The 21,522-nt window shown below is 41.9% G+C and overlaps 1 protein-coding gene across 1 annotated transcript; it reads right to left on the bottom strand.

Annotated features, from left to right (window-relative positions):
• Window positions 1-2,341: 2,341 nt before the first annotated feature.
• LOC311603000 (dehydrogenase/reductase SDR family member 7-like) lies at window positions 2,342-16,934 on the bottom strand. The gene is made up of 7 exons (XM_084791742.1): window positions 16,782-16,934; window positions 13,334-13,486; window positions 11,703-11,809; window positions 10,816-11,055; window positions 6,415-6,537; window positions 5,598-5,813; window positions 2,342-2,692 (listed from the first exon to the last, which is right to left on the bottom strand). Exons 1-7 carry the CDS (start codon window positions 16,906-16,908, stop codon window positions 2,675-2,677), a joined length of 984 nt encoding a protein of 327 aa, XP_084647868.1. The 5' UTR covers window positions 16,909-16,934; the 3' UTR covers window positions 2,342-2,674.
• Between the last annotated feature and the right edge of the window lie 4,588 nt (window positions 16,935-21,522).

Below are 21,522 nucleotides of genomic sequence, written 5' to 3'. Positions count from 1 at the left end.
AAAGAAATAGATAATTTTCTTGATAGATACCACTTAACAAAATTAAGTCAATATTAGATAAACAATTTAAATAGGCCTACAACCCCTAAGGAAATAGAAACAGTCATTAAAAGTCTCCTAACCAAAAAAATTCCAGGGTTAGAAGGTTTAAGTGCAGGATTCAACAAGAAAGATTCCAAAGAAACAGATAACACCAATCCTTCTGAAATTATTCCACAAAATAAAACCAAGAGGTACATAGCCAGATTAATTTTGTGAGGCCACAGGCACCCTAATAACCAAACCACAAAAAGATTGAATAAAGAAAGAGAATTACAGAACAATTTCCCTCATAAACATAGATGCAAAAATACTCAATAAAATACAAGCTGAATCCAAGAACACATAAAAAGGTTCTTTTACCATAACCAAGTAGGCCTCACCCCAGAGATGCAGGGATGGATCAAAATATGAAAATGAGACAATGTAATCCACCATATAAACAACTGAAAGAAAAAACACCTACATCTCATTAGACGCTGAAAAACCTTTGACAAAAATCCAATACCTCTTCATGACAAAATATTGGAGAGATTAAGTATGATTAAAGGGACATACCTTAACATAATTAATGCAATTTACAGCAAGCCAGTAGCTAACATCAAATTAAATGGAGAGAAATTCAAAGCAATTCCAGTAAAATCAGGAGCAAGACAAAACGCTTTATCTATTCAATATAGTAATTGAAGTTCTAACTGAAACAATAAGACAACTAAAAAAGATCAAAAAATTATGCATCCTATGACAAGGACACTTGCTCAACTATGTTTATAAAAGCTTTATAATAGCCAGAAACTGGGAACAACCTAGATGTCCCTCAACTGAAGAATGGATAAAGAAAATGTGGTATGTTTACACAATGGAATATTATTCAGCTGTTAAAAATAATGACATCATGAAAATTGCAGGCAAATGTATGTTTTGGATAGAAAAAAAAAATCCATCCTGAAGGATGCATCCAGACCCAGGAAGATAAACACGGTTTATACACACTTATAAGTAGATATTATTTGTAAAGTAAAGGATACTCAAGTTATAATCCACAGAGAGGCTAATTTAACAAGGAGGACTCAAAGGGTGATATATGAATCTCCCTGGGAAGAGGAAATAGAATAGATTTCAATGGTGGACTAGGGGCGGGTGGAGATGGTATCAGGAGGGATCAGGTGTGGCTCAGGGGTGGAGGGAGAGAGTACTGGGAGAGACAACTGGAATGGGGTGGGGAGCATTTGTGGGGAAGTGTGGAAACCTAGTGCAATGGTAACTCTGGAATCTATGAGAGTGACCCTAGTGAAGATGCCTAGTAATGGGGGACATGGACCCTGAGCCCAGTATATTCTATAAGCAGGCAAGGCTTCCAGCAGTGGAATTGGAACATCAACCCAGTCACAAAACCTTGACCTACAACCTGTCCTACCTGTAAGATTGCTGGTGTAATAGTAGAACAGAACTTGTGGGAGTGGCCAATGACTAATCCAACTTGAGGCCCAGTGCTGTGAGGGGCAGCCCACACCTGACACTGCCTGGATGGCCAGGAACCAGAGGCTGGACAGTCCCAAGACCCCAGGATAAATGGTTCCTAATGATATTCTGCTATACTTGTCAACCAGAGCTTAGTCCGTCATACAAGAGGTGTCACTCAGCAACTGATGGGAGCAGATGCAGACACCCACAGCCAAACACTAGGCAGAGCTAGGGAAACCCCACAGAAGGCGAGGAAGGATTGTAAGAGCCAGGGGTATTGAGGGCACCACAAGAAAACAGTGCACAAAATCATCTAAGGAGGATTCACAGAGACTGAAGTGATAATCCAAAAGCCAGCATGGGTCTGACCTAGGTCCTCTGCATACAGGGGTAGCTTGGTGTTCTTGGGCAACTCATACCAGTGGGAGTGAGGGGTGTCTCTGACTCTTTTGCCTGCCCGTGGGACCCCCTTCTTCCTACTGGGCTGCTTTGTCCAGCCTTGATGTGAAAGTTTGTGTCTAGTCACACTGGAACTTATTATGGCATGTTTGATTGATATCCCTGGGAAGCTTGCTCTTTTTATTTTTATTTTATTTTATTTTTTTAAGGAAACAGAGAAGGAGTAGATCTGAGGAGGAGGGAAGGTGGCAGGGGCAATGGGAGGATGGGAGGAAGGGGAAACTGTGGTCAGGATGTAATGTATGAGAGAAGAATTTTTTAAAAATTTAAAGCAACACAAACAAAAAAAATCAAGGTGTATCGTAATTTTGGAATAACAACTAAGATTGACCTTAGGTTTACAACATAAACAGATACACAAAAAAAAATTTTAATTAAATGTTATTTTATTCAACTGTGTAGTATATATTATCCCTTTTTCAATATTCATGGCAATATTTATAATGAAGCACAAAAGAGGATCTTGTGCCTAAAATGCTATCATTCAGGAGGCTGTGGCAGTAGGACCCTGAGTTAGAGGCCAGCCTGAGCTACCTGGCCAGCCTGAGCTACCTGGCCAACCTTCTTTTGAAAGATAACAAATATAACATTGTACTTTGGTCTTCAGTCAGTCTTCTGTGCATGAGGAGAGCACTGGAGTTACGCTTCCCAGCATCCTTTCTGGACTGGGAAACTGCTAGGGCTCCCTTCATCATCCTTAATCTTCCAGACTTCAAAGGGATTCTGCCATCTGTAAAACATTAACAATAAGATGTCAAAGTCTGGGCCTGAAGAGGTAGCTCAGCAGTTAAGAGCACTGGTTGCTCTTCCAGAGGTCCTGAGTTTAATTCCCAGTGCCCACGTGGTAGCTTACAACCATCTGTAATGGAATCTGATTCCCTCTTCTGGTGTGCATGAAAACACATATACATAAAATAAGTAAATAAACCTTAAAAAAAAAAAAAGGTCAAAGTCTCTCCTATTCAGCCCAGTGTTTGAAATGTAGTCCTGTTCTGTGATCTGCATCATTAACAAATACTCATTAAGAATATTTAAAATTGTGCTCAAATGCTTACACTGAATTTTAACAATCACACTAAAAAAAAAATCTAGATTGGCACACAAATATCACCCGTGTGCTTAACATTAATATAATTTCTATGTGGCATAAATACCAATGGTTAGTGTGTATGCATGGCATTTCATGCATTCTCTTATTGGTACTCTTCTGCCTAGTCCATCACATCCCCGCTGACTGTCCTTCTAAATATTCACAATCATATAGAGACTTTAGAACTGATATATTTGGGGGGAAAACTCTACCTGAGCAAGGGCAACACCAGTACCCATGGTAAAGTGGAAGAGGAGAACCATAAGTTCCCACCCTTAGACAAAGAGTTAGAGGCCACTAAGGGATGCTGAGAGTCGGGGGCTGGGGGTGGGGCAGGGAGAAAGAGAGGGGGTGGGGGGAAGAACCACTTACATCAAATCATTCTATAATCAAATTCTCCATCAAATCATACTAACATTAAAATCATGTTATTTAGCATTTACCTTATGCATAAAATACAGGCAGCTTTCCATGAAGTCTGCCTAAAGCATCTCACATGACCAAGATTCAGATCTACTGGAATGCTTGAGAGCGACTGGACACAAGGGAAGCTGGTCCACATTTCAACCTGGTAGACAGCAACAGGCCCTCCTGGTGACATGTCAACCCCTACATTTTAGGATACCATGTAAATGTCCTTAAGCATTTTGTTAAAGTTTACTCTTGGCGTTCCCTTACCCAATTCATTCTCACTACAACATAGAAAGATAGAGGTAATTAGCTGCCTAAGAAACAGAGAAGACTGTTTACTTACTGGTAGATTACATAATCTATAAAGTATAGTCCTCTTCTATAGTGATTTTTATCCGAGTTTTGTTGTTTGGCTGCTTGGCTAGATTTGTTGTTTGTCTGTTTATTTGTTGTTTCAGACATATTTTCTCTATTGTGTAGCCCTGGCTATCCGAGAACTCAAAACTCATTGTATAGCAGGCTGGTCTACCCAGATCAGGCTGGCTTCAGATTCAGAGATCTAACTGTCTCTGCCTCCCAAGAGGCATTTAGTCCCAGTCTCTGAAGTGGAAGTTTCTAGTTTCTTTGAAGACTCAGTTGTGTCGTGTGAATGTTTTTTGTTTTGGGACCCAAGCATGGAATGTGGGACAGTTTTTCCACCACTGGAGACAGCCTCATGACCTTTGTTAACAGAAAACAGACATGTGAGAGGGCACACGATGTTTTGCTGGAAGCTGTCCGTGAGAAGGCACGCAATGTTGTGTCCTGTGAGAAGCGTGGTTTTTGCCAGCTGCAAATGCCCCCCGGCCCCGTACACCCTCAGAGGCGATGAATAGAAGCCCACAGGCAGTGAGACAGTGCGTTTGTGTTGCTACACCTTGCGATGGTTTGCATTGCTTCACTGGTCTTCATTTTTTGACACCTGGCTTTGCAGAGAGAAATGCTCCAGGTGAGTTCACTTACTCACCTGTTTGGTGGAGTTTTGCTGTTTCTGCTGGACTGGGCCAGACTGATACTGATTCGGGCTGCTGTTTGGTGTTTCCCTACCCCTATTAACCTCCGTTCTCTCCCACCTTTGGTCAGTGGGTTGAAAGGGAGGTGAACATGTTTAAGAACCCTAAATAAAGCAGTTTTTTTTTATTCTAAGCCTACAAGACTCCTTGGGAGTAAAAAGATGTAATAACTACATTTTTTTAGTAACAAGTGCTGACAACATAGCTTAACAGTTAAGAGCACTTGCTCTTCTTCAACAGAACCTGAGTTTGAATCCTAGCACCCACCTCAGGAGATTCACAACCATCCCCAGGGGTTCTGGCCTTCACAGGCACCCATAAACATGTAACAGATACACACAAATACATAAGTAAAAACAAATCTTTTTTTTTTAATGCTGTAACAAAGCATACAGAAGAAACAATTTCAACAATGAAAATAATACGTAACAGCCTTTCTTATGTATATATTTAAGGAAACAATTAGTATTTCCCCCTCAGTGTTGTAGGAGAGATTAGGAAAGAATGGGTAATCAGCCTTGTCCTCCACACATCTGGGATGAGCAGAGTGCTGCTCCGGGCTTGAGACAGAGGAACTACAGGCTGCAGTATGTGTGCATCATCTTAGTGTAGTGGGTTGTTTTGAAAGTGGAAAACTCAGGGGCTGAGGGGCACCTGTCCCTGGGGGAAGTGGCTGAGAAAGGAAGACCTCCCTTCAAGGAAGTGACTCCTGAGCTAATATGGGAAAGCTGGGTAGGAGATGATGAGAGGGAACAGAGGCGAAGTTCTCTGGTATTTCTACTGTCGAGTAGTAAATGCAGAAGAAAACATGGCAGCCTTTGCTTGACATGTAAAACTTCTGGAACCCTTAGACCAGTGGTAATTTATGGTAAACTGTCAGTTACATGGGATGGTAGAAAACTTCTGATGTGGGTTTTTTTGGGTTTTTTTGTTTTGTTTTGTTTTGTTTTGTTTTGTTTTTGGTATCTATACTGTGTGCTGCGTCTGGAAATTAACAAAAAACTATCCTAAAGTGTTTGAAGACTTTGTATTTTCATGCAAGAGGAACACATGCAACTAGAAAACAAGTTAGTCACTCTTACCGTATCAGTCTTAAAGCTTTTAATAATGTTCTTCCATGTCTTCCTTGAAATTATCCAGTCCAAGATCGGCGTATACTGCCACATATATATTCCAAACAAAACAGGCTGACAAGCTATCCAGACTTCCTTCAAATCATTGGCCATGGAGACTAGTATTAGCTGGGCACAGCGGCTTGTTGCCATTTGGGGTAAGTTACTTGTGTTATTCACCATAGTCTAAAAAAGTTCAAAATGAAAAGGATGTTAAAGACTTATCAAGCTATTTTACAGAAATGTTATGTTAAGTAGGAGCCAAAAGCTGTTTGCCAATGGGACTCATGTAGTGTGGAGCCTTACAATTTTCTACAGGTGACAGTAGATGTCATATGTGTCCATGATATTCCACCAGGACTCACAGGGATCCTACATGGACCAACTGACATTGTGCTGGCTAGCTGAAAGACCAGCGTTCCTCATCTCTTTACTACAGTGCCTAAGGATTGCTATCACCTCAAGAACCACATGAAAATCCCACAAAAATGAAGTCCCACTACCCATCTGTGGTGAAGAGGTAGAAGAAGATAAAAGGGACTTTATGAGCAGCTACAGAGTTATGGCCCAACAGTGGACAGGGTGGCCAACTTAGAGCTGATCCTGTCATGATTCCATTAGCCTCATGAAGACTGGAAGCCACACGTTACACTTAACGTGACTCATAACACGAGGGCTTATGTGGCTAATTCATAACCACTTCTGACAGAAACCTGGATAGATACAAATCAGCAGTATGGAATAAATAGTAAAACATCCCAACCATTTCCCAGCTAAAAATGTTTACCTTAGTGATTTCTCCAGTAAAACAATTCTGGTAAATATTCGAATGCACAGGTCCTGGGCAAATGGTAGACACTGTTATGCCTGGATAGTTAAAAAGTTCAGTTTGGAGTGTATGTAAAAAACCCTAATAGGCAATAAAAGATAGAAAAGAAGGAAAAAAATAAAATTAAATTAAACACAGGCCTCCTTTCATAGTCTCATGATCTGAGGAACTGTTCTACAATACTTGAGTAAAGGACATGGGGTGTGCACACAGGCCACGGAAGGCAAACAGCCATAAGCACAGAGGCAACCAGAGCAGGTACTCTCAGACCTTGCAGATCCCAGGGGTTCGGTAGATGCTAACAGCAGCTTCTGCCTTCAGCGCTTCTGTGGCAGACAAGCACCAAGCGGAGCCGGATTTATCCCTGAAGACCCATGTATACCCTCCTCATACCAGCCTTCCCTTCCCTACTCCCATCTATGCTTTACAGAGGGTCCCTGGTAGCAGTGAAGGGGTGTTTCTTCATTCCCTGAGTAGATTTTAAAAAGAAGAAGAAGAAGAAGAAGTAAAAAAAAAAAAAAAAAGAGGAACGAAACTTTATAATAGCTACCACAGATCAATTCATTTTTCAATTTGTATTACCATTTTATACTGGTGAATTAATTTATGTGAAGTAAATATTCTGTATGATGCTAGATCAGGAATGAACCTAGTATTATTTCTTTTTTTTTTTCTTTTTTTTTTTCCCGGAACCTAGTATTATTTCTGCTCTATGGACATAGTACCGAATTGTCCTCTAAATTTGTATCTCTAGGGCTGGAGAGACGGCTCAGTAGTTAAGATCTCTGGCCACTCTTCCAGAGGATCCTGGTTGGATTCCCAGCACCCACATGATATTATATTATATGTATTTACACATACACACACACACACACACACACACACACACACACACAAACACAAATATATACACACACGTATCCATACATTGGTACAGCTCTTGGACCTCATTAGAGAAGTTTCTCTGTGAATCATAAAACAGACTCAGTGAGTTATTAAAGGAAAAGGAAGTTGTGGAGGATGGGAATTACTTTAGGGAAATTACAGGGACTGCATACGATGAGAATTCATTGTGTGCATGTTCAAAATTCTAAAAAGGGGGGTGGGGAAGAACTTGATAAAAAACAAACAAACAAACATGTTTTTAAAAAGAATAGTTCAAACTTCCAGACTTAAAGATACTGGAGAGTTGTAAACCAAGAGTGAATAAACAGAAATATGTTTTTTCCTCATCTGTTTCTAAAATAGGAACTATTCCCAGACCATGATGTTTTAAGAGAAGGCCAGCTAATGAAATGCACAAATCATTTACCCAAGGTGTTTGGGAAAGCAGCCCAGCTAGTGATCTGCTGGCGGGGGGGGGGGGGCGCAGTGGGCATGGAGGAGGGCGGTGGGCAGGAGAGGGCAGATTCACACAGAACTGATAGCTTTTTCAGCACTGGTTACTTTAACTGTGGCAGTGTTGTTGGATTCGAGTTGTGGTCTGTGTGGTCTTCTGCAAGTGGCCTTGGAAATTCAGGGCCAGCTTTCCCATAGTTAAGTTGCAGTTAAGATGTAGTTAAGCAACCTAGTATGGTGGTGCCTGCTTTTATTCCCAGCACTTGGGAGGTAGAGGCAGGTGGACCTCTGTGAGTTCCAGGGCAGCCTGGTCTACAAAGCAAGTCTAGGCCAGCCAAGGCTACACAGAGAAACCCTGTCTCTGAAAACCTAAAAACAAAAACAAAACAAAACAAAAAACAAAGATGTAGTTAAGCATGTTTACAGAAGCTGATAAGGTTTTTGAGTGGTTTCTGTAGTGTATTTGTTTTCATAAGGGTTTGCAAGCGTCTGTTTTTCTAGGTGAAAGGAAAGGAAGTTTTAGCTGAAGCAAGCAGAAATCATTCTTAACTATATTGGACATAAACATCTAGCCCATTCTATTTCTCTTTACCAAAGGTACATCCTTATCTGACTTAGCAACATTGAAAGGTTTGCTGCCAAAGTAGAAGGATCCAGAGGGTCCTAGAAACCTACAAGTAGAACATTATGATAGGCAGATTTGGGCCCAGGGGTCCCACTCAAACTAAGGCACCAGCCAAGGACAATACAGGCGGCAAACTTTAAGCCCCTACCCAGATCTAGCCAATGGACAGAACATTCTCCACAGTTGAGTGGAGAGTGGGGTATGACTTTCACACGAACTCTGGTGCCTCATATTTGATCATGTCCCCTGGAGGGGGAGACCTGGTGGCAATCAGAGGAAGGATAGCAGGTTACCAAGAAGAGACTTGATACCCTATGAGCATATACAGGGGGAGGAAATCCCCCTCAGGAACAGTCATAGGGGAGGGGAATAAGGGAAAAATGAGAGGGAGGGAAGAATGGGAGGATACAAGGGATGGGATAACCATTGAGATGTAACAAGAATAAATTAATAAAAAATTTTTTAAAAAAAGAATGGTTTGCTGCCAATAAATGTGGCATCCTCCCCACCCTCACTCCTAGCTCCACCATACAGCTCAGGAATGGTAAAGGCTTCTGCAGTCCAGTCGGAGTCTAATGGTGCCTCACCCAGGGCTGGACCAAAACAAAATGCCTGGTGAAGGTATGGAGAGTTCCCATTCCTGTTGTCTCTGGTGCTCTGTGGCAAAAGAAACAGACACCAAGCAGCCAATGCAGAAACACTAAACTCTCTCTTTGTGTAAAATCACATCAAGTACAGTGTATTAGCTTCAGTAATAAATTCACTTTAAAACGTACTAGAAATTGAAAAAGGTAAATGTTCTTTTTACAAAGAGCCTCCTGACCTCAGTGTTCAACTACAAAAGTACTGCTCAACTTTAAAAAAAAAAAAAGCCTCAATCAGCCACATTTTCTAAAACTAGAATTACCATTTTGCAAGTGTGTGTGTGTGTGTGTGTGTGTGTAAGGAGAGAGAGAGAGAGAGAGAGAGAGAGAGAGAGAGAGAGAGAGAGAGAGAGACCTCATATGGAGGTTAGAGAGCACATTTGGGTAGCTGGTTCTCATCTTCCACTGCAGGGCAGGTGTTTTTATTGGCTACACCATCTCACAGGCCCATCAGATGAGCACGTTTTGCTAGCCCACTAAATCCAGTACTAAAACAGCCTAGGAAGGCAGGTGAGACAGCTCTTCTGTTTTTTACAAATGGTATTCTACATGTCTTATAAGCCTCAGGGCCAACAGGTGAGGTATGTATCTTGACTGCGTCTGTCTGTCTGAGATGGGATTGTCTCTACAGAAGGTTGATTGAAAGGCCATTACTAAGTCTGAGGAAAGCATTTGAGCTGTATCCCTTTATCACTTTGCACTTGTCTGCTCTGTATGGCAGAGGAGGGTCCTATTGGACCACACCTTTCATTTCTATGGCAACCTGAACCACTGCATCATACAACTGCAGTGATAAAATATTCTATTAAAATCTTTTGCAAGCCATGTGTGTTAGCTTATACCAGTACAACCAGCACATGGGAGCTAAAGGCAGGATGACCAGGAGTCTAAGCCCTCAGATACACAGAGTTTGAGCCGAATATGCACTAAATGCGAGAGACTGACTCAATAAAAAAGGGGGAGGGAGATTCACCTTCGAGGGATGAGTTAAATTTTATGCTTTTCATAATCACCAGCCTTACCATTGCTTTGTTTCACTCTTTGTTTTTTTTTATTTTTCACGACATGGTTTCTCTGTGTATCCCTGGCTGTCCTGAAACTAACTCTATAGATGATGCTGGCCTTGAATTTAGAGATCCAATGGGCTCTGTCTCCCAAGTGCTGGGATTAAAGGCGTGCACCACAACCTCCCCAATTTGTTTCACTCTTAAATCAACCTAAGAATTCATTTGTTCTGATACTTATTACTCATTAGATAAAAGAGATCAGGCTTTTCTCCTAGGCTTTGCCTTGCTTTTCTTCTTTCCAGAAAACCAGAATGAATAGAGTACTTGTTTCCTTAGAAGGGATACGCAACCCAGGACCAATCACCCAGCAGATGTGATATAGAATAAAACCAGGTAAGAAAGGGTTGGCTCAGTTTGCCTTGAAAAAAGGTAGCAAAGGGCTAATGCAAAAGACAATGTATGCTTGCTAGAGTGAAACTGATTTTTCTCCCCAGGGTTCATCTCATTGTACAACATCATGCAGGTACACAATTAAAAAAAAAAAAAACACCAAAACTGTTGAATAAGTAATGAAGATGAACAGTTCAAATAATTTTGCTCATTTGCTGTTGCTGTACTGTTAAAGTTCTTCCCTTTCCGTAGCCCCACATTTACCCTCTGGTTCCATTGACCTCACCCACTGATGGACAAATCCTTCATGCACATCGCAGACCAGGCCAACAGAGTTGGGTTGAAGCAGGCTTACCCGAAGAGCATGTTTGCTGGCAGTGTAGCCGCTGCAAAGTGGCACAGGCATAATCCCCGCAATGCTATTCATGACCACAATCTTGCCTTGCTTTCTCTCCATCATGTGAGGCATAGTACACTTGATCAAGGACACGGTCCCTAGGTAGTTCACCTCCATTACCTTCTTGAAGACATCCATGTTGGTTTCTACAGCAAAGGAACAATGGCATATTCCGCCATTGTTGACCAGAATGTCAATCTAGTTAAACAAAATCAGAAAGAAGATTCCTTAGAGACGGTCTATGACTGGACTCGTGAATTCCTAGTGATGGGTGGTTATGTTGTCAATTTGATGAATCAGTACGGCAATGTTGCATTTCTAAAGTCAACAAAAGGAAGATAAAAATCAAACCAATTGTGGTGATGCAAGCCTTTAATCTCAGCACTTAGGAGGCAGAGGCAGGCAGAGTTCTGTGAGTTCAAAGCTAGTCTGGTCTACATGTATTTCCCGGACAGCCAGAGCTATACAGTGAGACCCTGTCTTGAAACAAAACAAAACATAAGCAAACAAACAACAACAACAACAAAAGAAGACAAAAATCAATAAAATTCACCTATTCGGTTTGAGTAATATTTCGCAAAATACACCAAAGCTTGTAAATATCAAAGTTGTGGTGAATTTTTGGCTCTTTTGCCTATAATAGGAATTGAGAGTGTATAAGGAGGATGCTAACGACCTAAAGTCCAAGAGCCAGAGATCTGAGCGATAGACCTGACCCACCAATGCATTCCAGAGGCTTGAATCTCTTTGAATGACTCACCACAGGTAAGAATCTCTTTGAAAATTTCAGCCAAGCTGGGGAAAGTGATACAATGCACATTCTATCAACAAAAATTGCTACTTACTCTCCCAAACTCCTGGAGAACGGCTTTGGTAGCCTTGGCATGAGAGCTTCTGTCAGCCAGGTCAAGGGGCAAAACCAGTATATCTTTTTCTTTTATGTTGCCATTCTCTAAATAAAGACATGTCAGCACGTTAGTGGGAAAGTCATGCTACAATCCAATCAAGCTCTTTCCTGCTCTCATCAGGTCCAGCCGTCCCTGCCCCTTCCAAGAGCGATGAGTGGATCTAGGTAAACTTGAGAAAGAACTCTGGCGAGATAAATCAAGATTATCCTTCAGCAAAACAAAACAAAAACAAAACCAAACAACAACAAACTCACAGCTCACTTAGAAGTCTGTCAACTGAACTCAGGACTTCATACCAGCCAAGAAGCACTTTACCAAAGTGCTAGCTCGGTGAGTTTCATTTAGGTCGGGTACAAGTTCTGAGGCCATCTGCCAGATTATACATAACAGCTTTCTGCTTAAGAATTGTAAACGGGATTAAATAAAGTTAAGCCTAGGTCAAAAGGCAGAGCAAGCAACCAGTTGACAAGAAGTGAACATAGGGAAAAACAAAAACAAACAAACAAACACGTGCACAAAACATAAGGAGTTAAGAGGACGTTAGGAGACTGATAGGGAGATGCACAGGAAGTAGAAGAGAGTTTGAGGGGAAGAAGCGCCCTTCTTTTGGGACTACCAACTGAGAAGGAAGGTCAGCTGGGTGCTTTCTCTGCCTCTCTGAGCTAGCAGGCTTTCACTCCAATATCTGGCTCCAGAGTCTTTATTGGAAAATCAAATGTTTGAGATTTTGTTAAAAAAAAAAATGGCGCTCCTCGGTGTGACATGACCACACCATATAACAAAGAAACCATGCTAGCTGCAGACAAACTAGGAAGCTATCAGATTTGGTGAGTGAGCTGGGAAGTCCTCAAGGAGAAACAGAAGGATAGGAAAGGCCATAATACACGGCATGCAGACCCTGTATGGGGCTACTGTAGATGGCTTGAAAATAGAAGCAGAAAATGAAAAGATAAAAGACTTAACTGAGATTGATATAATTCCGATTATAATTACTAGCAGCCTGGTAATTCATATTTTATCCTTAATACCCACACTGGGTTTCTGTACTCTCTCAAAGAAAAAAAACTTTAGAGATACAGGGAAAAGGAAAATATAAAAAGTGGATTGACAAGATACAAGCCTTACAAGAAAAATGCCTTAGAAGAAAAGTTAGAGAGACTTATGAATAAAAATGAGAAAAAATAAGCTGGGCACAGGAGCCGATGCCTATAATCCCAGCACTCAAGAGGCAGAAGCAGGTGATCTCTGTGAGTTTGAGGCCAGCCTCATCTACGTACCAAATCCAGAACAGCCAAGGCAGAGAAACCTGGTCTCGAAAAAGAAGAAGAAAAAGGAAGAAGAGGAGGAGGAGGAGGAGGAGGAGGAGGAGGAGGAGGAGAAGGAAAAACCAAACAAGTATGGCTGCCTAAGAGGCAACAGAAGAGGAGGCGGGCAGTGCACCTGACGCCGCCCTGGAGCCAGCGTGAACTGCACAGCACAGTGCTCCCACCTTCCCTCACTCCCACAGCTGCACTTGAGTTTGGGTTCTCACATCTGGGAAGCACGGCTGTTGGTGGGAGTTTCCTCACCCAGGCATCTTCTCTTCACCCGCTCCAGCTCCTGCCCTCTTCGGGCTGACAGCACCAGAGAGACTCCGAGTTTAGAGAGCTGCAAAGCCAGCTCCTCGCCAATGCCACTTGAAGCTCCAGTCACCCACACCACCATGCCAGTCAGTGCCTGTTCTGTGGAGGAAGGGCGGGGTTGGGTTGGGTTGGCAGGAATATACATGGAATAATGATACGCACACATCAAAGAGAAACAAATAGGAATAAAGACTAAATAGGACAGCTCGGTGTAGTGGCGCACATCTTTAGTCCCAGCACTCAGAAAACAGGAGCAGGTGGATCTCTGTGAGTTCAAGGCCAGCCTGGCTTACATAATGAGTTCCACAACAGTCAGAGCTATGCAGGAAGACTCTGACTCAAAAACAACAACAAGAAAAAGCATAAAGAAACTTTAAACCATGTCATTAAATATGATAACCTACTATGCGGAACTTAAATTTTCAAATCTAATATTTCTTAAAAAGCATGAATATGTTTTCTATTTTGTATATTTCAGATTTCTTGGTAAATTTTCCAGCCTTTACTCTAACTCCAGTGGTTTCATTCTAAGACTATTTCTTTGTGTATTTGATAAAGAAAAGTAAAGCTACTATGTACAAGCAAATTGCCTGGGCTTAATTTTCTTACTCCTTACTTCAGATTAAGTAACTGGGTCCCTTCCAGTTTTCAATTCTATTGTTCCAATTTTTTGTGGTGCGTCTGTTGGTAAGGATCTAGATTTACCAAATTCTGGTCAATGGTATGATATGATCATCCCACGCTTAAAAGTAATGTTTTTCCTTTTGCCAGTCATATCTGCTATCTGTCAGATAATGTCTTATTGTAAGCAAGTTTCCCCATGTATGTGCTCTCATAGTAGGAGGCTGTGGTAGTTCACATGAAATGCATTGTACAGGGTAGACATGTGAGTCACGGTCCTTAAGCATCTCTAACCCTATGAAGACCGCCTAAATGGTATGGCAGCCACACAACGGCAGGCAGTGGTGCTGGGGAAAACAATCAACAGTGTCCTTCTGAACCTTGGACCACAGCGGTGTGAACTTCTTGTCTTTAAGAAAGTCAGAGTTGCAGGGGTACCGGGGATGTAGCTCCATGAGTAGAATGCTTGCCTAGAATGCGCCACATCCTGGGTCCAATCCCCAGTGCAACAGAAACTGTTTTCTCTGTGTGGCGGGACCTCTGCACTCATGGGCTCACAGCAGCTGGGGTTGACTGCGCTGTGACAACAAGATAACCCAGCATTACACCCAGGAGAGGGTAAGAGTCTCATGTGCCACTATCCTGAGGTGCGGTTGACAGCTGATGGCTTCTGGGAAAGGGACTGTCACTTTTCTTTAAAGGTAAAGCCCACGGTAGGTCAGCCAGACTTGAATGGGTGGCCCCACATCCATGAGTACATGGGAAACACAAATTGGCCCTTGTAAATTTTGGCAGGGGACAGGGTGAGCAAACAAAAAAAGGCAAAGAAAAAAACAAACATCAAGTTAGGGGTAGGAAGGGAGGATCTAGGAGGCACTGGGGAAGGAAAGATGGATACAATAAAAAATATATTATATGCATGGAATTCTCAATGGATTAATAAAAATAAGTATATTTTTTTTAATAATGTGGGATTTGACAAAAATAGCAAACAAAATATCACATATATTCAGATTTGAATTTGGGTCTAAAGGTGTTAAAATATGGGATCCAGTGTTTATTTCAAACTGGCTCAACAAAGGAGTTTGAAGAAGTTCTGTTGTGTGAGCTGAGCCTCCCGGAGCCTGTCAAAGCTGAGCTTCCAGTCCCCTCACCTGGCCCAGGAGCATGTGCTTGGTGCCCTCACTTTATCACAGCTGCAGAGCAGACAAGAAATCACCCCCTGCAGGACGGTTGGGAAAATGAATTAAGGCTGAAAAACTCTCAGAGCCTTAAAGGGGCACATAGTTGGCGCTGAAGAACTGCCAACTGTACTCATCACTGAAAACAAACTGTAAATCCTGCCATGTGAGATCCAGGCATGGGGGACGCAGAGAGTCTTCCCGGAAGGCTTCAGGAGAGTCAGGAATGGCGCTAGCCATGAGAGAAAACACTCACGAAGACTGGGTACCAGTGCTTTTTACCATTTATTGTTTTGTACACTGGAATTTTGTATTTTTGCCCTTCCTAATTTTTATGTAGACAAAATATACAGAATCTACCAAAAGGAACATTTTTTTCCTTTTAAAATCTTCATAGAGCTTGCCCATATTTCCAGTCTATGCAGCTTCAGGAATGTGTCTATTTCTATGTTCCTTATATTATTTTCTGCAACCCTTGTCCCATCCTAAGCCTCTTGAGCCATTTTCCCCTAAAGCCATGCCCTATAAAAATTTTAACTCCACGAACACATAGTATATTCACCTATATTCTGTACACAGAACTGTATTTTCATATACATAAAAAGAAATGTGCTAGAGTTTAACCTTTTGTCAATCTAAATTTAAGAAAGACTAATTTTTTAAATGAAGTTAAAATTTAAACGCTATTAACATTTTATGACTTGTTTTAAAATGACTTGTGGCACTATATATAACTAATGTCATATATTTTATTTTTAGTGACCCTGTAACTGTTAATCAACGATTGTCCTTTAGATGGGTTGAATGGCTTTTGTAGGATTGCAGAATAAAATGGTTAATTCTGCTTCCTTCTCCAAGTCTGAGTTTACACAAAACCACCCAATATGAAATATCTATGAGCCTTTGGCTGCCTAAATGAAGCGATTAATCAAGAGAAGGTTCTATTATCAAACAAGAAAGCGATATCAAATGCTCTCATTTGAAAGAGAAAGCCCACCTTGGACAGCTACCTGCTCACCTAAATTTTTCTGTGCATTGCCTGCCAGTTCTAAAAAAAAAAGTAACACTGAGGACTAAGATTTTCATTCCTCCCAGTCCCACCCTCCCTCCCTCTTCCTCGGGCCCCCTTCCCCTATTCCTCAGAAGAGGGGAGCCCACTACCCACCCCAGCTCATCAAATCTTATCAGGACTGAGGACATCCTCTTCCCCTGTGGGAGGAGTAAGATTGTGCTCTTTAGGGATGAGTTTTGCAGGGAAGCAAGACAACAAAAAGATAGTAACAGTCCTGTCATTTCCCCCACTTCCCCAACCAATCTTCAGCCACTCATCATAGAAAACATTGTCTTCTGCGCTATCACTTTCAAGCAAAGGTCACCAAGAAACTTTAGGTACTGTCATAAGAGACCAGGAAAATTCGACTGGGTTCTTAGGACCCAGTGTCTACCTGTGTGCTCTTCGTTCCTAACCCTCAAGCCTGGGAGTGGCTCAAGTTGGCTCAAGGAGGTTTCCACAACTGGAGGTGGCCCAGGAAGACCGACCCAGGCGAAATCAGGACTCCCACTTGGAGCTGGAGATCAAAGAATGTCCTCACCTGGACACTTGCCCAGCCACAGAGCCCACAGCAGTCTCAAGTCACTATCGGTGCGCAGGAAGCTCAGCAGCCACAAGGCTGACAGCAGCAGCACAGACAACGCCAGCAGCCAAAACTTCCCTTCCATCGAAGCTGGTAGAAGGCAATAAACAACAGCTCTGGGAGCTGGCTGGCTGCGCGGCTATATAACGCCCTAGATTCTGGCTCCGCCCTAGATTCTGGCTCCGCCCAGGATATGGGCGGGGCTGGGGAAGAATGGGTGTACCTGGTGCCCCAGGTACAAACTAAGTCTTGGTTCAGAGCTGCATTGTCTTCCCACCTAGGGATGATGGCTCCAAGCGAGCACCGACACTGGCCGGATGTCTAATGAAATGTTGCAATGGGAATAAAAAAAAACAAAAAAAACAAAAAAAAAACCATGAATGACGTAAGTACTTAAGAATGAAAAAAAAAAGACTCTGATTTGTTTTTTTCTTTTTATATATTCAATACCAGGGATACAGTGGTTAATTGATTGATATTTTCTGAATAAATCACAGCTATGCAATTTCATGTTTGAAAAGGAGCATAAACATGAACAGCAACTGTATTTTTCTGATGGTGTAAACACCATCCAATTAGCTCAAGGATCACCCAGATTGAGCCAATGCACCTGGCATCTGACCACAGCTATGCATTTCAAAGTAAGCCACAGAGCGGCAACATTCTATTCTACCTGGGAGAGCATGCTTGTGTCTGCACAGTCAGCCCAGTCTCCAGCTTCCAGTGCTTTCAGCTTCAGTGATGCGTCATCTCGTCTCAGAGCAAGCCACTATGTTCTGGAAGGACATATTATTACCTTGCCATGTTGTGGCTATTCCATGGTCAACTCACTTTCTAAACTCATGGCCCATCCCACGCCTTTGGTAGACCCACTGTGTGTGTAAGCCATGCGTATATTGAAATAACATCGAGATTTCATGACCCCCATCTCTACTGTGATGTGTGCTGTGGTTAACAACTGGACCACATACTCAGTAATACTTTCAACCTAAATTTCTCACTTCTGGACAAAAATATGCATGTCCAGCTTGCTAACCTGTTACCGAACCAGATTTTATCTGTGTATGCCCTCTAGCCACACCCAACTCTAATCTATTTCTCCATGACTATTCTCACTCACCATGCAACCTACCTTCCATTATTTCTATCATTTTCCTGTATTTAATGGAGACAACAGACAACATATTCCTAGAATAACAGAATGTCATTTAATACATGTCTAAAAAATGGGATGTGATTACTGGACACTTGTGACCGTGAGCACTGATTTGATAATGTGTACAAGGCTCTGCTTTCGCTTTCATCTTCCATCAAAACCACGTGACTCCCCTTTCGCCGTTCCCTGTGTAGAGCCCTTATGCTGTGTCGCGTATCTTTACATAAGCTGTTTGTAGATATTTTATTGAAAGACTATTATTATACACTAGACAAGGTGAAACTACAGATTCTGATGGGAAAATCATGTAGGTAAGAACCTCCCCAGGCTGTTTCTACATTGTAATATGCTTACATGCTTTTTATAAGTTCTATCAACTCTTGGGTTTTGCTTTTGTTTTTGTTTTCCATCATGCCCATGAGATGCCAACTTTGAGCCTTTGAGTCAATCTTTAGTAAAAACTGAGTTTGTTAAGATATATCACTGAAATCTCACCTTCCTTCTTATGTCATGTTGTTGTTGTTGTTCATTTTGTTGAAGTAGTAAAGTTACTTTGACATTTTCATATATAATTTTCACTTTGGTGCATTGCTAGAGCCACAAAAATAATGAAATATTATGAGAAAAAAATATTTTAAACTGTTTCTTACCCGATGAAGATAAAAAGCTTGCCTCAAATAATTAAATTTTAGCTTACGTTAAAAAGAAAAAGAATACTCCCACTGGCTCAATGATGGACAGTTTAAGAAGAGATCTCTTTAGGAGTTGTTTGTGGGGCTGGAGAGATGGCTCAGTGGTGAAGTGCACTGTCTGCTCTTCCAGAGGTCCTGAGTTCAATTCCCAGCAACCACATGGTGGCTCACAGCCATCTACATTGGAATCTGATGCCCGCTTCTGTAATACAGGAGTGCATGCGAACAGAGCACTCAAATACACAAAAATAAATAGAGAAAAAGAAGTTAAAAGAAAAAAAAAAGAGTTTTCTTGCAAGTGAATGCCTTTCAGGGCTTTGCTTGTTTCAGGGCTTTGCTTGTTTCAGGGCTTTGCTTGTTTCAGGGCTTTGCTTGTTTCAGGGCTTTGCTTGTTTCAGGGCTTTGCTTGTTTCAGGGCTTTGCTTGTTTCAGGGCTTTGCTTGTGTGCTGTTGGAAGACAAACATGCAGATTTTAGAAGCCAGAGCCCTTCCCTCTCTTCATTCTTGCCTCTGAAGGAAGGGAACCCAGGGCTCGCCCAATGCTTCATTGCTCCCAGCAGCCCCCACACCACCGGAGATGTTTTATTAACTAGATAAAACAAGCAAAACATAGGTTATTCAGGGAAATAAATGCATTGCGAATAGACTTTCTTTTTTTTTTTTTTTTTTTTTTTTTTTTGGTCTATCTTCTGGACAATGTGTCTTGTAGAGATGATGAAATCTTTTTTTTTTTTTTTTTTTTTTTTTTTTGGTGTGTGGGGGGTTGTGGGTTAGTTTTGTTTTGTTGTTTTGTTTTGTTTTTAGACAGGGTTTCTCTGTGTAGCCTTGACCGTCCTGGACGTAGACCAGGCTGGCCTCGAACTCACAGCAATCCACCCGCCTCTGCCTCCTGAGTGCTGGGATTAAAGGCGTGCGCCACTACCACCCGACCCTACACGATGAACTCTTGAACTCACGGCACCTCTTACATAAGGGCTGTACAAGGTCAACTCAATGAGATTAGTCACCATTCCAGAAAGTGGTGCTAAGCGGACCCGGTGGGTTATAAAAGCCAACCCACAAGCCACAGAAAGTGACAGAATAGTGGAAGGAAGGAGTTGGCTTTGGGTATGATCAAGATGCAAGGGTTTCCCTGGATTGTAATCTCCCTCCCGGAGTCCAGGGTACCACTGAGGATGGTCCCTGGTTAACTGCAGCACCAACTGTTCAGTTATTAATAACAAATTAGCCCAGAGTAATCCAGAAAAAAGCAACCTACCTGTTACAGAAAAGTGTACTACAGGAGCCTCTCCTTCCGCTGGCTGAGAGTCCAGTTGGAGGCAGTAAGAGTGAAACATAGATTTCTCTACATGCTGGAATGACTAACCCCACTTTTAAGTCAAGACCTGTTATGAAAGCTAAGCATTCAAAAAAAAAAACTTTCCTTCTCTTAGATTAACAACAACAACAAAAAATAGCAACAGCCTCTGTATCAGGAGGTGACAGAGGTTACAACGTTACTATACCATTTAAGCAAAAGGCAGAGTCTCACAGACTGACAGGGCACTGTCCCTAGTGTCAAGGCGTCAACACAGAGGGTTGGTGCTGAAGTCAGAGTGCCAAAGGCCATCAAGCCTGTAATACAGGTGTTTACATCACTTTAGCTCTTAAGAGAGATGGCTTGGACTATTAAGAAAATATATACCCAAGATGTACCAATAGTTACATAGAGCAATATACCAAGAATGTGGTGTATAAATTAGAAATATATATAAAATAGAAATTTTAAGAGGAGTCAAAATGATGGACTAGATTAAAAGACAAGCATATGAGGATCTAAGTCCTGGGTGTGATTGTTTCAACAGTGCCAAAAGGAAAGCAAGGAAGCACACCTAAACATAAAGAAAACTCGGGCGTGCCGATAAATCACAAGTGGAACTCTGCCCTTTAGAAGTGGTGCTTCTTGTTGAGTGTTTGAAAAGACCCTTAGTGAGACTAAGGATCCTCCCTTCATAACAAAAGCACTGGAGATTCAGGGTATGAAATCAGAAGGAGAGACCCTTAGTGAAAATAATGATCCTCCCTTCATAATAAAAGCCCTGGAGACTCAGGGTTTGAAATTAGAGACGGGTTATTTTTTGGGCTTTTCAAAGGGAGGCATCAGCCCAGACAGAGGCAGAGAATAATCTTCATAACTATGAATGCGTAAGTGAGAGCTGTCCTCATTGAGTAATCAAGAGGCTACGTTCTTACACACCATTAAAGTCTTCTCCCTCTGTCCTTTACCTGTCTGGTTTTCCCTCTTTAAAAACTGTGTATGTGTCCAAATCTACATTTTACAGGCCATTTATTTTCAATGCTTGTTGGAAGCATGACTTTGCAGGCAGGTTTTGGTGATAATGTTTTCACTCTGAACTTCCAGTTTGGCTGGACGCAGTAATGGAGGGGTGCGTGGCCAGGGGTAGCCAAGCATCAGACTCCAGCAGAGGTCCACTGCTCACTTTTAAGTTATGCAAAGTTAAAAGGGCACCAGGTGTGTTTGAGAAGAAACCAACAGATTTTATGTTTTAGAACTTTGGGGGGCTTTTCTTGTTTGTTTTTGCTTGTTTGTTGCAGGTGGGGGCAGGGGTTTAAGCTATGTTAGAATGTGTCCCAGAATCTTTAGACTGGTGTTAAAGCTGTAAAGGTCTCAGAAGGGACATGTGTGTTCAGGGAATAACTTGGTTTGGCTTACGGACTTTTAGTAGACCTCTTTCCTGAAAACATGCTAGTGACTGTCAGAGGTATTTATATATTCGTGTTAGGCAGGTGTGTAATAGCTTAGTTTTACTTCCTGGATTTAGCAATAGAATAAACAGGCTCTTCAGATTTC

The sequence above is a fragment of the Acomys minous genome, assembly GCF_964271855.1.
Source record: "Acomys minous genome assembly, chromosome: 8".
In the NCBI taxonomy this organism is placed as follows: domain Eukaryota; kingdom Metazoa; phylum Chordata; class Mammalia; order Rodentia; family Muridae; genus Acomys; species Acomys minous.
Note: the sequence above shows the minus strand (reverse complement) of the source record. Positions and strands in the feature narration are given on the sequence as shown.

Excerpts from the sequence above, each read along its gene's own strand:
- LOC311603000 (XM_084791742.1), bottom strand. The coding sequence starts at position 16,908 with ATGGAAGGGAAGTTTTGGCTGCTGGCGTTGTCTGTGCTGCTGCTGTCA. Across the intron at positions 11,056-11,702 it reads TTCTCCAGGAGTTTGGGAGA|ATTGACATTCTGGTCAACAA; the intron begins GTAAGTAGCAAT and ends TTGTTTAACTAG. Across the intron at positions 5,814-6,414 it reads TTACTGGAGAAATCACTAAG|ACTATGGTGAATAACACAAG; the intron begins GTAAACATTTTT and ends GAACTTTTTTAG.